We start from the raw sequence: 19,059 nt of genomic DNA on the forward strand, positions 1-19,059 counted from the left end.
TAATTTCCAACATCAGAGAGCTTTTAATGTCTGGTTCATGGCTTTGTATAATTTAATGGGCTTTTTCTGGCCCGAAAAGAAAAAAAATCAACGTATATACAAATTATACATCATGTACAAATATAACAACTGTCATTCACTCACACATACGTTGTTTAAATCTACATGACTTTCTTCTGTGGGCTTTCTTCTATTAGGAAGAAAGTTAGTGACTGACTGTCTCATTCGTATTCATTGTACATATAAATAATTTTCTTGTGTCAGTTTTGCTTGTGTTCCATGGAAGAAAGATTATAAAAATGCGTATGCGTATGAACGTCACCATGCAGAGACAGAACGTGAAGGGTTTCCCTTTAACACAAACTGTGTTAAAACAGCAACTTTAACACATGTGTCATAATGAAGAAGAGTGTTTACAAGAAATACAACTACATAAAAATCAACAGGTTCCTTCAGATATGAAATGGTTAGGCCTACTCTATTAAACATCACTCTACAATCTGTGTTACATGTTTCTGAAAAGTAAACACAGCTCCAGATTCAGTTTTTCAGAATAAATGTGACCAGTTTGCTTGAAACTGCATTAAAGGTGTTCTGGTCAAGAGGTTTTTTGGCCAAGTTTATCATACTTTTTAGAAGCATTAATGTTGATAAGGCACTAATGTCCTTAAAAGTGCAGCATCTAACAGTAACAAAGCATGACACTTTCCTTTCAAGTTATGTATCTCATTAATGTACTAATATTACTAAGATTTTCAATTCATATTTTCTGTAAATAAAATTCAGTGCAAATCGTTTATAAAAAATAACATATATGGACAAAAGTATGGGATGCCCCCTTCTAATGACCAGGTTTGACTACTCTAGTCATTTCATTGAACACAAATCTCAATGCTACAGCATATAATGATATTCTAGAAATGTGTGTGTTTTGAAATGTTATCACAGACAGCAGACGACCCTGGGCCGGATCCGCACCAAAGTCATCTGCTGTGGCACCTCATTTATAAAGCGTGCGTATGCAGAGATTTGATCGTAAAGTGTGCTTTCGCAAAAAATCCACGGCAAAGTCCATATTTATAAAAACTGTCTTTGACGTGGAAAAGTGCTTGTACTTTAGGGTCTGAGCAGACGTACGCATTTTTGCTTGTCTGATTGCTGCAGGTTTTTGGAAATATAAGCCATTCTTGCTGCACGAAATTTTGTTTAAACATTGACAAGCACTCTTTTATATGTCTATGACATTAATTAGGCATCGTTTAAAGACGGAGGATTGAAACTGCTCAACTGCGCACAACTTCAAGATCATTTGCGATTTATAAATTTCACATTTGAAAGAAAGAGGTACGCACGTATAAGCATAAGTTTGGTTTATGAATCATACGTACGCATTTTTTATAAATGATCGTAAGATCAAATGTAGGAAGATTTTTACGCAGCATTTTATAAATGAGGGCCTTGGTGCGGGTCTGGTGCAGATCTGGCACACTCGTCTGGGAGCAGTTTGAGAATGGACCTTTCTTATTCCAACATGACAATGTCCCATGCACAAACTAAGGTTAAAAAAAAAAGGATTGATTCAGTCTGGTGTGGAAGAACTTGACTGGTCCCAGACCTAAACCCTGCTGAACACCTTTGGTATGACTTGCAGGGTTTGACTCAAACGCATCAATGACTTGTAGACAAAGTTACAGTCATTTCAAAACAGATATAGGCCCTTCCAAAACTTGTATAGCATTAATATTTGTTTTGATATGAATTGCTAGAATAGATGAAACATGTTTATTAGAAGGGAGCGTCCCAATACGTTTGGCCATATAATGTATATTTCCAAAATCAGATTTCCCCTTCAAACATTCATTTAAATTAAACAACTCAAAATTAAATTAAACAATCACAACACATTTAATCACATTGATAAAGCAACATCATTAAATGAGGGTTTGTATGGTAATGATATAATCTGTTAGGGCCACAGTGTCACTGTGATGAAGTCTCAGCTGCTGATAAACTGGATCTAGCGTGCTGGTGAAACTTTGGAGCCATGCAAGCCCCGCAGCAATTCAGTCCCTTTTGGGAGTCTCTTTTAATTCCCTCGCTGTCCATCAACCAGCAATTGCTTTCATTTCCCAGCATGCCGCAGGGCTTCCCACCGGCCACGGATGGATTCTGTGTTATTCCGTTCGCTTTCGGATGACCGCATGACGCTCCCTTAGACACCTGACCCTGCAGGACGCTGGTGATGTGCTTCAGCAAGTCATCAAAAAACTCTGGGACTCCCTCATAACCTGGATGATAAATGATGGTCATTTCAGATTACAGGAGTTAGTGCGATTTTGTAATCGTGCTGAAAGGGATGAAGAGCAGATTTATAAAATAGCATTGGGTGAGGACAGATATCATCTGTTGCTGTACTCTTGTACTGCCGCGGGACTCGTTGCACGTACCGCTGAGAGATATCAAAGGGCCTTTCCCTGCTAGATACACAAGGTCACCATAGCAACAAGCCGAGAGAAAGCCAGGTGGCTTTTAAACGTACTGTAAGCCGACAAACAGCAATCTATTATAAATTTCTCAAACCTCGCTCTGGAGAATGAGTAAAATGATGATGATAAGCTGAAAGAAGGACACTCTTAAAAATACAGATTGTATGTGATGCCATAGAAGAACCATTTGTGGATCCCCAAAGAACCTTACAGTCAAAGCTTATTAAAGAATCCTTTTTATAGTCTGAACCCTTGTGTATATACTTTGAACCATACAGCCTAACAATGAACATTTTAGGAACCTTTATTTGAACATCTTCACTTTTTCTTAATAGTTGTAGTGACTATAAAGTAATTACGTAACCTCATACTAAAGAATGTGAAGAAATAAAGGCTTAATGTTTATTAGGTTTAACAAAGACCAATCGCCTCTGTGTGACTCCCTACTGACACCATGTGGTCTGTCAGCTTTTATGCACTGCTGATTATGAAAGTATACAGGATTAGGGTTCACTGCATAAAGATACAGCATGTACATGTAAAGACACACCCTAGGACCCTTCTGTTTCGTAAAACTTTCAAGGAAACCGCACGTACCAGGAAAAGCATTGATATCGATGACGGCGTGCTGTCCCGTCTGGTTGTTGATAATGATGTCAATCCCAAACAGAGAAATGCCGAGAGCCTCTCGTAACCTTTTGGAGATTTTTTGAATGACGTCATTGTTCGGTTCCCAGTACTGACCCTCCATGTTGTCCCTCTAGAGGAAACCAGAAATAGGAAAACATGTAAGAAATGCTTTAGTTAAATATTTACTATAATTATTCATAGCTTCTACAAAGACACATTTGATTTGTAAAACCAAAAGGAATATATATTTAATGAAATCTGGTTACTTTAGCCTTTTAAACAGAACACTTTTTTTTTAATGTCGAAGGTACACTTTTTTAAAAATTAAACAATAAACATTTTTACTTTAGTTTTAAAGATGAGTTTTGTTGACTTACATAGGTCAGATGAGAAGACGACTCTGGTTTGGACACATGGTGACTGTTAAAGGATATAGATCTCCTGTCTATGCAATAAAACACAAAACTATTGTTTAGTTTTCCAAAAACAAAACAAAAATGTAATAAGGTTAACCTAATCTTATCATTATTCTTGATTTTTCAAAATGTATTCAGTCATATCCATTCCTTTACTCCTTTGTCTTACTGTAAAGTCACAAAATCCTATAGACAAATATTATAACAGTTTTGCTAATAAACTTCAATACTGTTGTAATAAACTGCTAATAAACTGTGTGTCTCATAAAAGGTGCTTGTTTATAAATTCACGAGTTCACATTTACATAGCATTCAACCCTGTATCACGAAATTATGTACCTATAGTCACGTATATTTGTGAGTCTTTTCCGTAACACTGACAGGTTTTTCTGCCTTTTTGCGTGAACATGTCACGTATTTCTGTTTACGTGTCATTGTCACGTATTTGTTACTCAACTGTTTTGTCCTATTTTTAAACCATTTTCGCTTCGGTTTAGGGTTAGATTTACACAAAATGACATCCTTACCCAAACCCAACTCTAACCCTAATGCAGGCGAGGCGACAATGGTTTAAAAATTATAAAATATTAAAAAAAAATCATGAAAAAATGTTTAGGGTTAGATTTGTTGTTTGCGTAACTTTAAGTATTGGTTTATACCTTTTTTTATGATTAATTTTTGTATATTTTATGATTTTTAAACCATTGTCGCCTGCATTAGGGTTAGAGTTGGGTTAAACAGATTAGTAACAAATACGTGACAATGACACACAAACAGAAATACGTGACATGTTCATGCAAAAAGGCCGAACGTATTTCTGTTTACGTGTCACTTTCACGGAAAAGACTCCCATATATACGTGACTATGGTACATCACCTCGCCATACTGGGTTGTAGCATTAACATTAACTTAGATTTTAACTGGGATAGATGCACTAGAGTGGGGCGATGGGGTGGAGGAAAGATGCTGCAAAAACTGTCACCATTCTGACATCTTAGATGAGTCGGCCATTGAACACATACCATGTCAAAAACAAAATAAACCACTTTTCAATAGAAGAAAAAAATTCCTCTTATGTCAACATAATGTCCCAGACAGGGTAAGAGGCCCTAGACATCAAACAGAGTTGCTCACGAGTGCCATTAATGTCAATCTTACTTCGTCCCTGATACAGCTTTCAAACATAAGGTCACCTTATAAACAGACAAGCTATGTTTGTTAAGATATAACTCTGGGTGGATGGCTTGGAGACCAGATGTCTAAATTCCTTAACCTGGTACCATATAAAGCGATTTTATTGGCTGAGATGGTGCCTAGTAAACTTGTGTCCCATCTTGTCACGCACATCGAGTGCAATTTGTTCATTTGTCTTTATATCCACGTGTGTTATGTAAATATAGAAGTATAGGAGTTGTTTGATTCTTATATCTTGCTAGAAAACATATTGGTAAACAAAGTTGTAATAACGTCAAATGCTACATCATTTTGTATACAATACAATACATTTTTTTTGGTAGGATGTAATGTAAAGCAACAGACCTGTGGGTCCAGAAGGAAAATTTCTAATTGAAGGCCGCTGTACCACGCTGTAAGCCTCTCCCACTACAAACACCTTATACAGCACTGCATTATGGTTGATGAAGCTCTGGATTACACATGGTGGCTTGATGTCTTTCAGATCTTCTTCACTAAAGATGATGGCCATCTATTGAACAGAAACCGAATGAGCAGTTTACAACACATTCCCAAGCATGTAAAAAATATATAGATTGTTTTAATGGTCATTAAATGTATGGAGGCAACATAAAATGCATAGTAAACCTTGAATTGTGAAGTGTGGTTGCATAATATGTACTTACACAACACTAAAATTGCCACATATGAAACCCCCAATCTATTTTCAGTATGTTTTTGCCCTTCCCCATAGCTAAGCAAACCTTAGGCTGACTGTCATAAAAACCATGACAATAATCTTTTACACCTCACATTGTCAACACCGTGAAACAAATGCACTAGTGTCTTTATTATTCTGAAGGAATGTGAATGATCTGAGACTTTAGTCACTGATAAAGATATGGTCTCCATAGCAACAGGCCAAGAGGCGACTACGCACCCCTGTTAATGATCCACGAGGACAGCAGGAGTGCCTGTGATTCAATACACAAAGAGCTCTGGCTTTATTTGCTAATGTTCACGCGTGACAAAATAAAACTCAAGTCGTTTTTTTGCATTACACAAGTGCGGTGACTGAAATGAATCAACATGCCCTTAAAAACAGAAGTGACTACAGTGTTGTTGAGATAATAAAGAAAATATACAGTACAGTGCATTTCAATGTAATAAAGTCCCAATCAGGTTTCTCACTAAATGACAAATCCGGCTCATTTGATCTCTGTGACACTTTTTAACTGTGATAAGAAATTATATTAATCAGACACTAATGAGGCTTGTTAAAAATGATTAACTAACATCATGTACTTTCATGTAACAGATATGAAAAATTGAGAAATATAGTATTTATCTTTTACCTAATATACTGTATAATAAAGCATTTACCTTAAAGGAAAACACCACCGTTTTTCAATATTTTACTATGTTTTTACCTCAACTTAGAGGAATTAATACATACCTAACTTTAAATCTTTGTGCAGCACTTCTTGAATGTGTAAGTGTTAGCCTAGCCCCATTCATTCCTATGGCTCCTAACAAAAGTTTTATTTTGTGTCACCATACTTACTCGTGTAACTACTAGTGTAACAGTCTTCAAATACGGAAAACATGGAAGTGTTTGGTGGCTTTTAAATTCATCCCTGTTTGGAGCCATAGGAATGAATGGGGCTAGGCTAAATGCTAACACATTCACAACGAGCTGTACAAAGATTGCATTACAAAGTGCATGCATTGAAAAAATATAGGTATGTATTAATTCGCTGAGGTAAGGACATAGTAAAATATTGAAAAACTGTGGTGTTTTCCTTGAAGTTGGGCACAAGTTGATGTCTTATTTACACTTTATTTGTGTTATAATGTTAAACATAATTAAAGCACAAAATTCCCTCTTTTTGTTGTGAGTAGTATTAGATATGTTGAAAAAAATAATATCTAACATAAAGTGATCCAAAGTTGGAATATGACAATGTACCATATTAGATCTGTACCAGCTTAATATATTTAATCATATAGTTTTTAATTATTAACTCATCGTGTAAATAAATAAAGAAAAACATTCAGTGAGGTTTCAGGCCCTTGTTGAAAGTGGCATGATAGTAAAGGAGAGTAAAATCTATAGTGACAATAATGTCCTGGATGTTTTCTTACCTCATGGGAGTTGATGCCATGAGCTACTTGAGTTTTGCAAACTGAAATAAAACAACATTTGTATGAAAAGCTGCATCATGATACATAAAGAAGTATACAAGAAACACAAGATTTTGAAGGGTAGAAACTCACTGAAAGGAAATGTTATTCCATCTTTGGGAAGCTGCTCCAGGGTCTCTGCTCTACATTCACTCTTGAGCACCATGAAGGGTGGAGAGCAGATCCTGTCATATACAAAAAAAACATATTTATGAAGAGAAAGAGATGAGCATATGGGACAGATAAATGTTACTTATATGCAAAGTGAACAGTTGGATCAATTTTTAAAAAAAACCCTAAAAATATAAGTTTGTTCAACTTATAATTTCACTTTTTTCATTTAAGTTGAATTATTTTTTTAAGGGTTACCAATTGAAGTAACTTTTTAAGTTGAACCAAGTTTTCACTTTTTACAGTGTGTGTAACATTTGAGATATACATAAATTTAAATCTGTGCATTCGTCAGATGCTTTTGAGCAAAGCCACTTAAAATACATTTTCGGCAAATGTTTATAGGAAGCAAATCTTTTGGCATTGCTTGTGCCAACATTAGATAAAACTAGGCCTATCTTTAAATTTGAAAAACTATTTTTTGTGTCATCTCCTTTTCTCTTGGCACCTTATTAATTTGAACATGTTTGCTTACACTTCTGACTGCACTTGTTTCTAAAAGTCTGGTGTGTTTTAACCCCAAACTGTTTTCTTTGATGTGATTCATTTTGTTTTCATCTCGTTCTCGTCTCTTTCTTTTCTCAAGCGCACACAACTGAAATCTGCATCTTGTTGAGATTAACCAGCACACTATGAACATATTGCCTTGTAGACATACAGTACAGTTTGTCTGCGTCCTGATTTGTTACCTGTCCACATTTTAAGCAAGGTCTATAATTTCTACACAACAAATTATTACTGGATCTATGAAAACATTCACAACTAAACCACAGAGATATCTGCAAAGTTTCGACTTGCTTTTGATCTACAAACAGTCTATTTTTAGTCCATCATAAACAGTATTTTACATCAGCACATAAATCAAACAAAACAATGATGTGAATGATGTGATGTATAAAGATATGGGTTTATTGTGATTCGTTATAAACCCAAAGGATAAACTTGCTCAAACCAAGTCAAGTGACCTTATATATAGTATAGCTTGACTAATAGCCAGTGTTTCATAATCAAACACTAGGACCACAACGTGTTGATGTCATCTACTCACATGGTGAATACATGTAAGCAATAGATTAGTTCATGGAAAATATGTAAGACTCATTTTACTTAATCGGTCATCGATTGCGTTTGCTGATAGTGTCCAACATGCAGTTGTATCAGGCAAGTGAATTATTTCAAAACTGGATCTTGTGTAATACACAGGCTATATAAGCTGTGTTATCTTTACCCAGAATCCCTTGCAGTGTTGTTTTATAAGTTAATAGCCATAGAGGCGGTTGCCTGGTGAACGGATCCAAGAAAATAGTCACTCCTTTTGTATCCTAGACAGAGTCTTTTCTTTCTTAGAGACAGAGGAAGCAATGAGGCTGATGGTTAACTTCACACTAACCCTCAGCTGACATTTATGTACTCATGGATCCCTCTGGTACAACCCTGAATAGCACTTCTATTAGTTCTTCTGGCTTTCATGAGACAACACATAGAGGACAATACAGGAACTTTCCATATGAAATAGTAGTCCATGCTGATTGGTTAACTTCCAATTAGCTTCTTTTTATACAACGTATTGCATAGTATTAGTTATATATCTGAAATCTTCATTTTTATAACATCTACAGTTTTTCCGAATTATTAAGATGGATATTTTGAATGAGAGTGATATTTGAGAAGTAATCCCTTCGGCACTACTCGCACTCACTCACAGCTGGTTATCCAGCCGGGCCTCTTGCTCTTTATGTAGCCTGTGAATGCATCATGCAAGCAGTACAAAGAATGAACAACTCAGCAGCTTTAGGGCATAAGCCCTCCATAAGCCTCACACTTCCCCTGCGAAAAAGCCAAATTCTGCCCTTCTTGTGTTAGCCCACCTCTAGAGAATAAAGGAGGATCTAAAGGTCTGGTTTACAGAAACCTTTAGCACATGTAGAAAAACTGTCAGAAGACTGATGAATGGTTGACAATTCAAGCAATGTTACTGAAGTTCAGATTCAATGTTACCGATATTCAGATCAATGTTATTGATGTTCAGATTCATTGTTACAGATATTCCGTTTCATTGTTACTGAAGTTCAGATTCATTGTTACTGATGTTCAGATTCATTGTTACCGATATTCAGATTCAATGTTACCGATATTCCGTTTCATTGTTACTGAAGTTCAGATTCATTGTTACCGATATTCAGATTCAGTGTTATTGATGTTCAAATTCATTGTTACCGATGTTCAGTTTCAATGTTGCCGATGTTCAGTTTCATTGTTACCGATGTTCAGTTTCATTGTTACTGAAGTTCAGATTCATTGTTACTGATGTTCAGATTCATTGTTACCGATGTTCAGATTCATTGTTACCGATGTTCAGTTTCAATGTTACCGATGTTCCGTTTCATTGTTACTGAAGTTCAGATTCATTGTTACTGATGTTCAGATTCATTGTTACCGATCTTCAGATTCAATGTTATTGATGTTCAAATTCATTGTTACGGATATTCAGATTCAATGTTATTCTGATTCATCGTTACCAATATTCAGATTCAATGTTATTGATGTTCAGATTCATTGTTACCGATGTTCAGTTTCATTGTTACTGAAGTTCAGATTCATTGTTACCAATGTTCAAAATCATTGTTTGAAAATGTTTAGATTCATTGTTTAACAATGTTCAAAACCATTGTTACCGATGTTCAGAATCATTGTTACCAATGTTCAGAATCATTGTTACCGATGCTCAGATTCGTTGTTACCAATGTTCAGATTCATTGTTACCGATGTTCAGATTCATTGTTACCGATGTTCAGATTCATTGTTACCGATGTTCAGATTCATTGTTACCGATGTTCAGATTCATTGCTAACGATGTTCCGATTCATTGCTAAAAGTGTTCTGATTCATTGCTAGCAGTATTCGGATTCATTGCTAACGGTGTTCAGATTCATTATTACCGATGTTATCGTTATTAAGATTCAGGGGAGTTTTCCCGGATAGGGCTTATCCTAGTCCCAGACTTAAATGTATGTTTGAGCTGCCTTAATTTAAAACACCCTGTACTGACATATCTTAATATATATCAGTGCCATTGTTTTGTCTCATGATGCACACTAGCATTGTTTTTTCATTGCTTCATTGCTACTACATGTTTGTTTCTGTAGAGACATTTGTGTTTCTGCTGTAGACAGACCTTGCATGGAGTCTTCAATTTTATGGATTAGCTTGTATGACTTGCATCTGTCCAGCAGGGTACGTATGGCCGGAAGAGGATCCAGAATTACGGTTTCAGGGTGAGTGTCTATGTAGTCCTTGAAAGAGATTTAAAACACTGACAATTCATTCACTGAGTAAGTAGGTTGCACATTGCTGTATGGATCAGTATTATACCATTTAAAGGAGTAGTTTACCCAAAAATGGTCCCCATTGAATAGACCATAGTATTTTTTTCCTACTATAAAAAGTCACTGGACCCCATTTTTAAGGTGGACTACTTCTTTAATTTCAAAGCTGTTATTGTGCCATCACTTTTCACAAATTAGAAAGACTATTTCAGTCAGTTCATGCTTTCATTCTTACGTTCTCAAATCTTACTGTTAATTAAAAAGCATGGCAATGTATTCGCTCTTAAGTGTATGTGCTTATTTACCTGAACACCTTGTATGAGTAGTCGGGACTCTGTGACATTCTGGTCAGCATCAACAATGTGGTCAGTCAGCTTATGGATGATGACATCGAATGGACCCTGCTTCTCTATTGGCTGGGTCAGATCCAGCTAGACCGGGGAAACAAGATCTCAGTAAACATCCACATGCCATATTCAACAACCTTATACTCAATGTAAATTTATGAATAAAAATATATTTTTCTGTGAGCACACTACATACTATATTATTTATACCATATTTTAGGTATGCTTATATGCATCTTAGTAAATTCAATTGAATAGGTTGAGAAAATGGGTTCAAGTGGAAAATGATCACTATTATGTTTAGAAATTCCGGTGAATCCAGTTTCTTTGAATTCTGACAGCTCGAGGGGTTTACTTGCTGGACAGATGGTTGATGCTAATTGTAAGGTGTACGGTGCATGACACACAAACACAGTGTACTTTTTAATAAAACTAGCGAATGTAGGGAACAATGGGATGACATTTGAATAACAATTGAATATTCAATATGCACAGTACATCACAGGGCTCATGGATCAAATTAATTTAGTTTAAAGGTATAACAGTGCTATCAGCCGCATCAATATTATACTTCTATAACATCACTTCTTTAACGTCAGCAAGTCATCATCACAGTACTACTGCACAATCGCATTGCAGATTGTATATATTTCCAGTCATACTGTTGCTGCTATCACTTATCCTATCGTAAATTATGTGAAGAAGTCGTACCAAGCATTTCAATACATGTATTTCGGCATATGGTCGCATACCAGATGTGATGGCTGTGACCAATAAAACGTATCGGCACACACATCTGCCATTCTGGGTATTACAGTACAACATGTTCTGAAGGCCATAAACGTCACCAACATTGAGAATGGCAGCTTAGGGTAAACAGCGGACAATGTTTAACCTTTGGGGAATAGAGAATATTAAGTTTGGATCTGACCACAAAGGGTCTTGGCAAAAGTCTGAGACGCGGGGGAGCATCCCTAAGTGCATTTTTATTTAAGTTTGGGGTCACTCTATCACAAGCAAAACCAAATATAGGAGCACGAATTAGAGCCCACCAGGGACAGAAAAAAGAGGTGATCCTAAGAGGCTTACTGGCTTATTTCTGAAATGGCTCTGCTTAGAAATGACAATGTCTGGAAATGTTCTCACAGGCAGCGCAACAGAGGTGTTACAACAAACATGACAAAAAGCATTAAGATGACACAGTGACACATAGATTCCAGGCGGACGCAAGATGACACTTCAAAGACTACATCTTCTTTAGTGTATATACAGCTGATACACAAAATCTGAATGAGCCATGCTTTGGTCATGCTTAATTTAAACAGCTGCATCGTTTTGAAGAACCACGAGAAAAGATTCACCAACGTCTGAATATAATAAGGATTTATTTGTGATATAGTAGCAGCAGATTTTAATTTAATTTTTTGATATGGCCTTACTCATTCCATATAAAATTTTCCACAGAATGTTCTTTACATCGCATAGGAAGCAACAGGGCCGGCCCGAGGCATAAGCAAACTAAGCAGCCGCTTGGGGCCCCGTGGCCACCAAGGGGGCCCCCAATCGTTTTTTTTATTTTTACAATTAAATAACTTAAGTAATATAAATGAATGAATATGTATGAATGAATGAATACAAATGAATAAATGAATAATTCAAGACAAAAGAATCTGATTTGCAGACAACTAGCTAGCGTTTGAGACTCATGCGCAATATAGACACCTCGCGTGCATTGACAATTCGCGCCAGTGTGCAAGTGCGCGTAACTGTAATAAATGATAAGCCATGTCACAGAAAAGTATGTATCTCTCTGGTGCCGAAAAGAGAAAGAGGGAAAGGACATTGCGGATTAATATGCAAATTTAAATAGGGAAGGGCTTGAAAATGTTAACATTTCAAGTGATTTTAAACCGTTTAACCTACAAAAAGGCACTAAAGTAAGAAGCTTTCTGGACGCACATGCGTTATGATTAATTCAATTTGATTTCTGTACCTAATGCTAATTTTAGCCCTTACTTAATGTGCAACTTTGTTCTTTTAATAAATGTTTGTAATTTCTTTATTTTTTAATAAAGAAATTGGTGATGGGGCCCCCAAACAAATTCAGCTTAGGTCCCCTAAGATGTTCGGACCGACACTGGGAAGCAAAATAAATCTGCAAATGACAAAAAATTACTTTAGCTGGGTGATATTAGACTGATCTTTGCTAGTTTACAATTCTCATGTTTCCACTTTCCATCTAACCAACTTCTTCCTGAAAAGCAGAACTAAAGCTCTAACTTTGCTGTTGAACGGTGAGGCGCGTGTCGTCCTTACAGGTGTGTAAAATGTAAACTCAGGAGATGAGATAACGGCAAACAAGGTTAATCTACAAACAGTCCTTCCACGATTGTGACATTAAAGTCATTTTTTTCTCTGTAATGATGCTATTTTCTTGGTAACGAACTTGTTACCCGTCACGATTTAGTGATAAGTCTGGAAAATGTGATTTTATGTCAGCGCAATATTTAAAATGTAAAAAATAAATTGTGATTAAAAATGAAAGTACAGAAGAGGTATCCAAAGCAATATTTTAAAGTAAATAGCCCTCAGGTTATTATTATTAATTTTATTAATTATTATTAGAGAATATGTTAAGTAGACCTATCTTATCTCTATGGTGATATCATATAGTTATTGAACCATATATATACTGCACTATGGAACTATAAAATATTTAAATAGCAAAGGAGAACACTTTGACCAGAGAAGGAACCACAAGATAATAAACAAACATTGATTAACAACATCTGCTATTAGAGAACACTCCGCACAAAACCATAAATCATACTCGGGATACTTAAGAAACGATAAAATATCTTTCAAGAAGTGATAACAATAAAAGATGATGAACATTTTGTTATGCTGCCTCCTCATGATTGATTTCATTGATCTGATGATTCAATAATGACATAATCACATTAACTTCCACATTACTGACACACTAAAGTCTAATGTGATCAGCCCACCGATTGTTTACTACGGAGTTAAGTACTTTAGTGACCGTATAAAATCTATGACTGGGCGCAGCTGAGTCTATTGTATGACATAAAAACAGGTCAAAGTCTATCCCTCAGTCTCTTTGCTGTCCACACCCTAAACGGCGTAGATAGCAAAGAGGCATTTATTATACATCTGTCAGCTAGGGAGTGGAGAAAAGCCCTTGGTAAGTCAGAATCTGTCTGGCAAATAATAAAGCTGATAAATAATGGCACCTTGCTCTCTCTCTCCCATTTTAAATGGAGACATTGACACACATCTACCATCCTTTACACACAAAACACAACAAGATGCAGGTGATTCTTGCCAGAATTTTCCTTGTAACTACAGCAATGCACTTTACATGCCAAAATCATGAAGATATGTTTGTCCAGAAACATCCAGTTACTGTAACCTGCTCAGTTTGTTATAAGAACTGTTTTAAGTATTTATCTTAGGGCCACATCAGTTCCTCTTTAACTTCACTTGAACATGGTTGACAAGGGCATGTCCTACTGGAATGTGTAAATACTGTCTTCATATGTCCACTGTCAATGTTAATACAAAAAGCCAGTCATTCGCTCCTATAAATAAAACCATGTCTCAAATAGGATTGAATGTCTACTAGTAAAAAACTGTATAAATATATACAGTACTGTACAAAAGTTTTAGGCCACCATCACCAGCTCCGCTGTTTTATCAAAGTCCCAATGTCCATCCATATGTATTTCTCAGTCTTTCCATTAAGACACAAACAGAAAATACAGGAAATATGTACAAAAAAATTAAAAACAAAAAAATTTCAGAACTAAATGTCTTCTTCAGGCATCAGTCATATTTAATGAGACCTCTCGTGGCACGAAACACATCTTGAGCTTTTTTTGAGGAGACTGAAGTCATTCAATTAGAATTAGAAATTAGGATTTAATTTCATTTAGCTTTAAGAGATCCTGCAGTTTCCCGCTATTGCTCAAGTGGAAGGGGAATTTACCCTAAATACTTGACACATCAGCTTATACTGATTTGAATACTATATACACATTTCCTGTATTTTCTGGTTGTATTCTAATAAAGAGACTGAGAAATAATTATATATGATCACTATACCATTGCAAAAACAACACATTTAATGGTAGCATAGTGACCTAAGACACTTGCACAGTATATTTGACAATTAAATGAGATATTTCCTAAAAAATACATTAACACGTTCAAAATCACAAGTGTCCTTATATGATAAGTGACCTAGTAATATTTTTTAATAATTTATTTATGTTTAAATGACATTTTGAATCCCAGATTGTCAATGTGGGCCACAGAATGTACATAAGGAGCAGACAAACCAAAACAGTCTCTTAGCTTGCACTAATGGTTGTTTTATCTCTGTAACTCATGTAACTAATGATTCATCAATGTCAAGGTGAAACTAAGGGAGGGTATCACAAACGCAACAAAATCATTCTTTAAATATTAATAAAGCTGTTAAATAACTCGCTATCCTTCAACAAACATGGCGTGATAGCAATGATGTACTAGCTCTAAGGAAGTCACGCAAAGCAGTTCTTCAGCAGTACTTAAGGACTAACCATTGTTTTTGTAGATGTTAGTAACTGTGGACATTTGTAGATGAAAAGTCTGGACCCTGACAAACCCAGTTGTGTGTTAATAGGTCTATTTACGGTTCTGCTGTTATCATTGAGGATAGATCGGGTTTAACACATCCTCCAGAACATCGGTGTCTTGACTGAAGCCAAGTATGATCCAGTAGATTAAGCAGGGAACAACGCCAGATCTAATGACCAAACGCTTTCACAATGCACGAATGTGCAACACTTCCTTAAAGAATTGCTTGATAAGCAGATAATGATGGATAATCTATCAAGCCAGTGGTTTAACTCAAGTGGTTCAAGCCTGATCAACCTGATATCAACTGCATCGGCCAATTAAAAAACTAATCAGATATTTGTATTGCCATTCGTGCAATTTTGTTAAAAATGCTCATGTTTATGTTACGCTATATTAGGAACTGTCTGGGAACCATTTTGATGATTATTCCCACATGGGCAATTATTTAGTAATATGAGCATTATTAAATAATGCATGTTTAACTATGCACGGCATGCGCATTTAAACCACAGGTTTATTTTACTGTGACTGTCTCTAACAAAAATCATTTACTTTTCTTCTGAATCCATTTTTTTTTATTGAAATGTCCACAGGTATATAAGGTGTGTTATGGAAAAGCCATATAAAAAAGATCAACTATTAGGCTCGCTTACCTGGATCATCTCAATCCCTTGTTTCCTGTAAAACAAAAGTGGAAAAAAAACTATTAATTTTTTTTAAATTGGTACTATATGTTTGCAATCATAGCAAAGACACTGATCAACATAGACAACATGGAAATATTAAGTATGTATGTAGATACGTGATGCCTAGCCGATGCGCGACCAACGACCACCGGCTGAACCAGTTTAATCCGCTTACCCGCTTCCTATCCCTACCGTTTCTACATATATGAATATATTAATTTCTCCCAAGGGTTTTTGTCCTTCTAGGAGTTTTTCCCACCGGGTTTTCTCCTAGGGTTTTTTTTGTCCCAGGGAGAGTCAGCCAACTTTGGCTTAACTTAGCACTTTACTGTATATGTTACATTATTAATACGCTTGCTTGTATGGTTTAACCTTAGCCGCTACATTCTACTTGTTATGTTATCTATTGATTTTCTTTGTTCTCCTTTACTCATGTAAAGCTGCTTTGCAACAATTAACAATTGTGAAAAGCGCTATATAAATAAAATTGAATTGAATTGAATTGAATACACTCAAAAAAATGCTGGGTTGAAATGAACCCAGAAAATGTTTGTATTTGACCCAACAAAAAACGAGCATTTTGGGTTGAAACAACCCAGCTGGGCTCATACTTTTTTGACCCGATGCTGAGTTGAAAATAATTCAGCCTTTTTTAGAGTGTATGACATATTTTCTTAATTTGACTAAATTAGTTTTAAGCAGACATTCAGTGAGAAATGGGAGAAAATTCTGTTACTTGGCAACCTTAAGTGGCCCTTAAAAGAAAGCACCTCATCTTAAAAATGTGGACTCCTGTCTCTCATCCAAATAGCTGACAATCACATTAAAACATGATTCAATGAAAGTGTCACTAAAAACCCAGTACCAGTTTTTCAGCTTTTTCAGTGTCAACTGACAGCCTGAGGTGTTTAAAACCTTAAAACTAAACATGTTCCTCAAGTTTAGGTGAAATCCTCTGCAAACCGGTTATTTACATCCTGACGTATGATTACGAAACAAAGATCATGTTACGTTGACTCAGAAACGTCATTAAAATGTCATGTAGCCCATGAGTGATACATCATCTACAGGGTCAAACGGCTACCTTCCACAAACCAAACTAATATTTACTGATGACTCAATAGACTTTATGCTAATTATTTTGCTGAATATGTCATGCAACAAGTGTGATCCTGCAGACTCTTAGGAATTTGAGATATTTAGATATGTAAGCAATGTTATTCCTCAAGTTTTGGAATTGTGAACTGCACTTGGCTGGTGCTTATCCAGGTGATCCATCCGTTAACTTTGTCTGGACTACAAATATTGTTTTATTATCATCTAATTACGAAAATCCCAGGACATTGTCATAAATGATAGTAACCAATCTCTTAGAGTTTAAGAGAAGGGAGTTCTTAAATAACTGAAAGGCAGACTGATAGACATAGTTACCAATGTACTGTATGGTATCCCATACTTGGAATGCGACCTCTGCATCAACCCATCCAGTTAGTAGTAAACAAAGGTAATGCAAGTTGTGAATACATACACACCCGGAGCAGTGAGCAGCTATCACTGTAAGTCCTGCCTTGCTCAAGGGCATTTCAGTCGCAACCAGCAACCTGTAAGACTTGACCCGGCAACTCTTAGATTACCCAGTTGGCAGGCAGATTTATTTACTGTTTTGCTAGAAAGCAGAGAATATGTATGGATCTATAGCTAAAAATTATCTCATTTCATAACTTGGTGCTCTAAGATCATGTACTGCTATACATGCTATAGTTTTCAAAGTGGACAAAATACTGGAGCTTGAGTTTTGAGAGTGGGGAACCAAACTGGAGGCTGTATTTCAGGCAAGAAAAGAGCATGAGCTCTTGATCGAGAGATTCAGAGCGTCAATTAAGAGACCCAATGTTTTGTTTCTCTATATTACATTTTAAAAATTACTTTAAAAAAATACTACTTCTGAGTCTTTCTTTATTTTCTAATCTTTGTATGGGGTTTGAATATATAATAAAAAATGGCATATATTCAGCATATTAACACAATATTGAAAATGGTTTAGAAATTCTTTGAAAGAGTTGTTAGATCAAAACTTTTGGTATCATCGATTTGTACTTGGCACAAAGTTTTTTTTCTTCCATGATCTCAGACATCCTTGTTTTTGACAATTCATTGACTTACATTGGTTTAAGATTGGCTTGATAACAGTTAAACTTATGAGGTAAACAGTTGAATCAGTGTTTTTTACTCGGCTTTACTTTTTTTACTCGGCATTCATTATTTGTATCATTCAACCATTTATACATTCAGTCACAGGCAGGAGACATTTTAATAACCATGTCCAAAAAGAAATAAAGTGTATTATTTATGTTAATTTGGAAGTGTTTATGCCATATTGCACATGATCATATGACGCGCGCTTGAGAAGTGCGCTTTACGCACCTGCACATGTCCACGAAAGTCTGGAAATTTAGTTTTTTAATTTTCTTCTCACTGAGCCAGTATCCAACTCTCTTTCCTTTCACAAAGGTCTGCATCTCTAAGTGGAGAAATGTCAGTTTTTTAATGCACAAAAGCCAAAGAAATATGATGTATTTACACAAAAGATGTAGCTGATGATGGTGATGTTTAAACTTACCTGACTATCGGTGCCGAATCAATGCGATCTGCAAACCCAGGTGTTGATCAGTATTGCCTTCCTTGTAAAGTCCCAGTTACAGTTCAAGACTATAGCAAATAGTCCATCCACAGGATCGCCAATGTCCTCCAGAACGCGCGTCCCTCTGCCTAAATAGTTGTTCAATTTTATGACAACTTCGTCACATTATTTATATGGCACCAAAACATATCGACATAACTAACACAGCACATCAGGACACATTACGGTATGAGACCGACGTGTGTCCCTTGGCTAACCTCTGACGTTAAAACGTTTAAATATCCAAGCTGTCCATTTTTATGTGGCAATGCTGTTGATCAGCGATGTAATGTTGATTGGCCATTTGGACAGCGA

General features: G+C 36.0%; 1 protein-coding gene across 1 annotated transcript; it reads right to left on the bottom strand.

The window, feature by feature from the left end:
• On the bottom strand, positions 1-19,049 carry itpk1a (inositol-tetrakisphosphate 1-kinase a). The gene is made up of 11 exons (XM_055186298.2): positions 18,685-19,049; positions 18,489-18,585; positions 16,032-16,056; positions 10,693-10,818; positions 10,237-10,354; positions 6,984-7,082; positions 6,852-6,892; positions 5,073-5,238; positions 3,494-3,561; positions 3,084-3,246; positions 1-2,288 (listed from the first exon to the last, which is right to left on the bottom strand). The coding sequence occupies exons 2-11, from the start codon at positions 18,581-18,583 to the stop codon at positions 1,981-1,983; spliced, it is 1,209 nt and encodes a 402-aa protein (XP_055042273.2). The 5' UTR covers positions 18,584-18,585; positions 18,685-19,049; the 3' UTR covers positions 1-1,980.
• Between the last annotated feature and the right edge of the window lie 10 nt (positions 19,050-19,059).

This window comes from Misgurnus anguillicaudatus, chromosome 18 (genome assembly GCF_027580225.2).
Source record: "Misgurnus anguillicaudatus chromosome 18, ASM2758022v2, whole genome shotgun sequence".
NCBI lineage: Eukaryota > Metazoa > Chordata > Actinopteri > Cypriniformes > Cobitidae > Misgurnus > Misgurnus anguillicaudatus.